Source organism: Penaeus chinensis, chromosome 34 (assembly GCF_019202785.1).
Source record: "Penaeus chinensis breed Huanghai No. 1 chromosome 34, ASM1920278v2, whole genome shotgun sequence".
Taxonomy (NCBI): domain Eukaryota; kingdom Metazoa; phylum Arthropoda; class Malacostraca; order Decapoda; family Penaeidae; genus Penaeus; species Penaeus chinensis.
The window spans coordinates 17,789,398-17,794,397 of NC_061852.1; the positions used below are offsets into that span (position 1 = coordinate 17,789,398).

At 46.7% G+C, this 5,000-nt stretch overlaps 1 protein-coding gene across 8 annotated transcripts in view; it reads right to left on the reverse strand.

The window, feature by feature from the left end:
* The window catches only part of LOC125043524 (serine/threonine-protein kinase OSR1-like), a 109,310-nt gene that overhangs the window by 63,253 nt on the left and 41,057 nt on the right, over positions 1 to 5,000 (reverse strand). For 4 of the 8 annotated variants that reach the window (XM_047639649.1, XM_047639650.1, XM_047639648.1 and 1 more), the window contains exon 1: positions 4,303 to 5,000. This exon is cut by the window's right edge. The exons of 3 other annotated variants lie outside the window; for them this stretch is intronic. In XM_047639649.1, coding sequence (XP_047495605.1) covers positions 4,303 to 4,448 — 146 coding nt within the window. In that variant the 5' untranslated portion in view covers positions 4,449 to 5,000. Of the gene's footprint in view, positions 1 to 3,517; positions 3,867 to 4,302 lie in introns of those variants that run through there. One more of the 8 variants, XM_047639658.1, reaches the window with a different exon arrangement.

Sequence of the window (5,000 nt, forward strand, 5' to 3'; positions counted from 1 at the left end):
GCTAATTACCTTCCACGTGGCCCCTAAATAACTCAAGCCTTAATTATGTAAAACAGTTCCTCGCCTCCAGTATATTTCCTGGTATGTGTTTCTCGACTTAGTTTTTCAGTATCAATTTTTTTTTTCTACGCAACACCCTGTGAATGGTTGGTCACTCGCCCTGTACTCGCTGCCTGCGGGGCGCATCGACAAAAAAAAAAGTAAAATAGGCAACAAAATATGACGAAACAGAGCCAGTTCATCGGGATGGCCAATCACATCAAAGGAAGTCGATGAAGATGAATTTTGATTGGCTCTGCCGTTTCCGTTTGAGCGGCGGAATGCCACAATGCCAAGTTGCCACATTCACCTCTGATTGTAAGAGTACTTTTTCCCCGAGGTAACGAGGCAAACCCTAAACAAATCAAGAAGAAATAAAACTAATACATAAACTGTCTAATCCCTAACAACGTCGATTTTCACGCTCAACAGCCGAACGCAACAGAAACCTAAAAAAGCTTTCAACATAAAAGATATCAGAACGCTCTGAATAGGCCATTTTATACAAACAAAATCCACACTACTTTTGAACAGACTAAGATGTCTCTTCATCCACTCGAACGGTCATTTTCTCTTTTCTAGGGGAAGGTCACACTGATTTTGTCATTTGTTAGTCTGCGCTGTGACCGTCCACTCTAATTTCGACATACCAAGAGAAAATAATATAACTTTGAAAATAAACGACATATCAAAGAGAAAAAAAAAAAAAAACAGTGAAAATAAACTCAACTATTTTGTGATCAAATAAAAATAAATAATGAGAATTATTGGAACGTTCCAAAGTGATGGCGGATATATGACGAAACTAACGCGTTCATTACGACAAACGTATGAATGAGAATTCCACATCGCAAAATATGGTCTTAACGCCTCGATATTACAACATCCTCTTTATCTGAAATTCCGATGAAGTTGAAATACGGAAAAGTGAACTCTTTCATTTGTATTTTATAGAGACGTCAGCAAAGAATGTGGTATCTTGGGAGAGAGAAAGGTTTAGAGGGAGGTGGGAGAAATTGGGCGATTGACAGGGAGAAAGACGGCGAGGGAGGGAAGGGTGGAGGAAGGGGAGGGATGAGTAAGAGAATGAGTAAGTGAGGGAGGGAGGGAGGGCGGGAAGGAGAGAGAGAGAGAGAGAGAGAGAGAGAGAGAGAGAGAGAGAGAGAGAGAGAGAGAGAGAGAGAGAGAGAGAGAGAGAGAGAGAGAGGCTATAGCTAGAGGAAATGCCACTGTTTGTGCGTTTGTACGTTGTGCATGAGATGGCGGCGAGGAATTATAAGAGAAAGATTTAGAGATAGTTGGAAGAAGGTAGATGAGAGGAACAGAGGAAATTACTAGAGAGAGAGAGAGAGAGAGAGCAGTGAATGGCGCACAGCCCCCCTCCCCCCTCCCCCCGCTTGCATTGCCCCTGCCCTTGCCCCATCCCCATCTTCTGTGACGTCATTGGTGCCTGCTTGAGTCGAGCCAAATTTGGGTCAGGCCTTCAGGCCCGCCAGGCAGGCTGCCTTAAGCAATGGCGTGTTGAGCAGGGATCGCTGGTGACACTGCCCTTGGCACTAAGGTGACCGGGTGCCAAGCCCAATCGAGTAATGCCCTCGCGGCACTGCAGCCACTTCTCCCAAGAGGCACTCCGGGGTGCCACAAGAGGACAGCCTGGTCGGGGTCAAGAAGTAGTTCCTCTTTCGCCCCTTCTTCACAGCGACTGTTTTCTCCGGGTAGCGGGAGACTCTCGTTCGGGGAATCACCTCTTTCCTCATACTAATGCTACGAACACTTTTACTGCCTCTCCTCCCCTGAGGTCGCGCTCTCCTGCCTTCACTTCGCTCTGAGGTGACTTGCGTCCAACGCAAATAATAATAAATGGAAATGATAAATAAGATAAAAACACTGACATGGAAAATGTTTTGGCCTATTTGAGGGCTTCAAGAGACTAAATTCTAAAATTCATCATGTGGTCGTTATCTAATGAATGACACACCGAGATGCATTTCCGATGTAGCTATTTTTGACAACAATAATTAATTCATTTATGCTGACGTTTGCACAGGGTGATTCAGGGTGCTGGTATACCTCAATGTAAAATACATTATTCAAGGAAAAGATGTACCAATAAGAACCCTAAATGCATCGATACCAAGTCCCTTCCCTGATTCTTTCACCGATAAATACGACTGAAATATTGTACAGACCAATGTAGTATTACGAAACTACCTAGCAGCGTTATCCATCATTACTCCCATTATTATTATCATCATCATTAGCAATAATTAATCATTCAAGCTACCGCCCTTCTACCTAATCTGATTTCCAGCACACGTAGCTGTCTATCTTTTTTCTCCCTCTCTCCGACGAAATTCTCCCAGAAACAAATGAGCCTAACTCGCTCAGCCCGTCGTGGTTCCTCTCCCAAGAAGGTCGACCACTAGTACTCGCTGGCGCCCTCCTCCACCACGCGAGAGAATCGGTATCTACTCGAATGTTAACGTGTTTTTAGGCCTCGCTGTACGTTAACAGAGCGTTCTTCACGATCTTTTTTTCTTTACCGATATTTCACCCAAAGAAAACGGGATTCCCCAGTATCTTAGTCCGAGAAGCAACGACTCCTTCCTTATAAAACAACAAAGCTACAAACACGGCTTGTCTCGGCGAGTGTTTTGCCTCTAAGGAGGAGCGGCAAATTCCTCGAGCCAGGAGTCGGGTTTACTTTGACACGAAGCCGATGAAGGTATTTACAAGACGCCACATAAGTATCTAAGTGAGTATTTAAATGATCCATAATATAAAAACGGAATTAGGAAAAGGCGGTTTATGCGTCATGGATAGACGAGGAGTAGGAGGGAGAAAAGAAGGTAAAATAAGAAGACGAATGAGGAGGAGAAGAAGAAGAAGGAGGAGGAGGAGGAGGAGGAGGAGGAGGAGGAGGAGGAGGAGGAGGAGGAGGAGGAGGAGAAGATGAAGAAGAAGAAGGAGTAGAAGGAGGAGGAGGAAGACGAAGAAGAAAAGGAAGAGGAGGAAGAGAAGGAAGAGAAGGAAGATGCAGAAGAAGAAGAAGAAGATGAAGAAGAAGAGAAGGAGGAGGAGAAGCACAAGGAAGAAGAAGAAAAGGAAAAGGAGAAGAAGAAGGAAAGAAAAGAGGAATCGAAAGATAAATATTAGGATACAGAAACACAGAATTGCTTTCTTTTGTCTTCCGAAAGGGGGAGGGGCGTGACAGGTCCCACCCAAATTTCTGGGATCTGGTAACGTACTATACTTCTGTACCCACTCCTCTTCCTTCGCAGAAATCGAAAAAAACGGTTACACTTAGGAGCATAGATTAGCACTGGACTGAACCACGATGAATCCAGAAAATGAAACTCGGCGAATCTGAACCAGGAAAAAAAACGATTTATGACTATTCACTGACAAAACTCTACTCTTCACAGCGCCCGCTTTTGCCCATTCGGTTGGCATTCAGCACAATTTCATCTCTACTGACCTTATTTCTTCCAGGTTTTCTGAATACTTTGTATCCTCGCTGCTGTATTCTTTACAAAGCCCACGGTGATTCCGCTAATCAGCTACCACACTTGGGAAGTCACATTTCATAAGCTAACGTCTTGTAAGCGCACATATTTCCAGCAAAGTGACGACACAACTGCCTAATCTTTACGACGTATACAAATATTAGCCTGCACATTCTCGCTACCAACTGGCCGCCCCTCGCTACTTCTTAGCACATCCGCGCTAGCGTCGAGCGGAGTTGCACCTGCACTAATACACTCGTCCTTAACGGAATTTTCCGCAGGCAACTCAAGCAAGCTGACGGGTTTTCCAGACTCTACGGGGGAACAAAGGCCGAGTACGTTGGTTGAAATCCGCGGGACTCCCTTTTGGTGCATTTTCGGTAAAGAGCGGGCCTCTAGCCCCACCATCAGTGATTATGTACATTTAATACTACTAACACGAATTCATAAAACCGCGGATAGGATTGCCAGTCGTTCGTTCCGCATCCTTCCAACGCTAGTGAAAACTGTCACTATTTCAACGGAAGGTATTTTCCATAACCTTGGGCTCTCAACACCGACTCGCGGATCAGAGTAGGAAAGAGCTGTGTTTCTGTGGCGTCATTTCTGTTACGCTTTTTGGCATGTTTGATGACTTGACACTCCTTGCTTTTAGCACAGGACACTGTCGCAGACCACACGAGTCTGCTACGGAAAGAGACACCTTCTGCTCTCCACTGTAAAAGAGACAAGAGGAAAGGAGGCGGCGAGTACTTACAAGTCTTTGATGAAGTGGTAGTTCGTCTTCTTTGGCTTCCGTAGCGTCTCGAATAAGTAACTCATCTCGGAACTAGAGGGAAGAAGAATGTTTTTCTTGTATTTCTCTCCCGCGTTGTGTGTTTTCCTTGCTATCCTGACATCCATCCCCGGGACGAACGGCGCGAATACTCCTCGGGCTCAGGTGTATGTCACAAGTTCCTCGCCTCGGTCAGGTCACCGAGAGGGAGATTGAGAGGGAGAGAAACAACGATGGACAGGTCATTCATACCGTCCACACCAGGCAAGGTGACCTCAGCGCAGAGCGTCTGGGTTCCACACCACTCGTAACTAATTTTCTCGGACACTCACAGGATTAGATCACACACGCGGCCGCACAAGCCTCACTGCAACACCGAGTTCGGCACCACACTGCACATCGCGCGCGAGACCCGAGCCAATGTCTCGGAGACGGAACGCCCAACCGCTAGCTGGGCAGAGAAGGAGGGATCTGGTGACGCGCTCGGGAGGAGGAGGAGGCGGAGGCACCGAGACCCGCTCTTGGGGAGGTCCTAGCGCTGTGCCGCTCGCCGACGCACGCACGCTCATTCACTCACGCCGCAACACGACTCCAGCAACTGCTGCACTCGCACTTGCCTATCAACCAGCACCGTCGCTGCAGCCTAGAGCCTCCTCCCTCCCTCCTCCGTTCTGAATCGA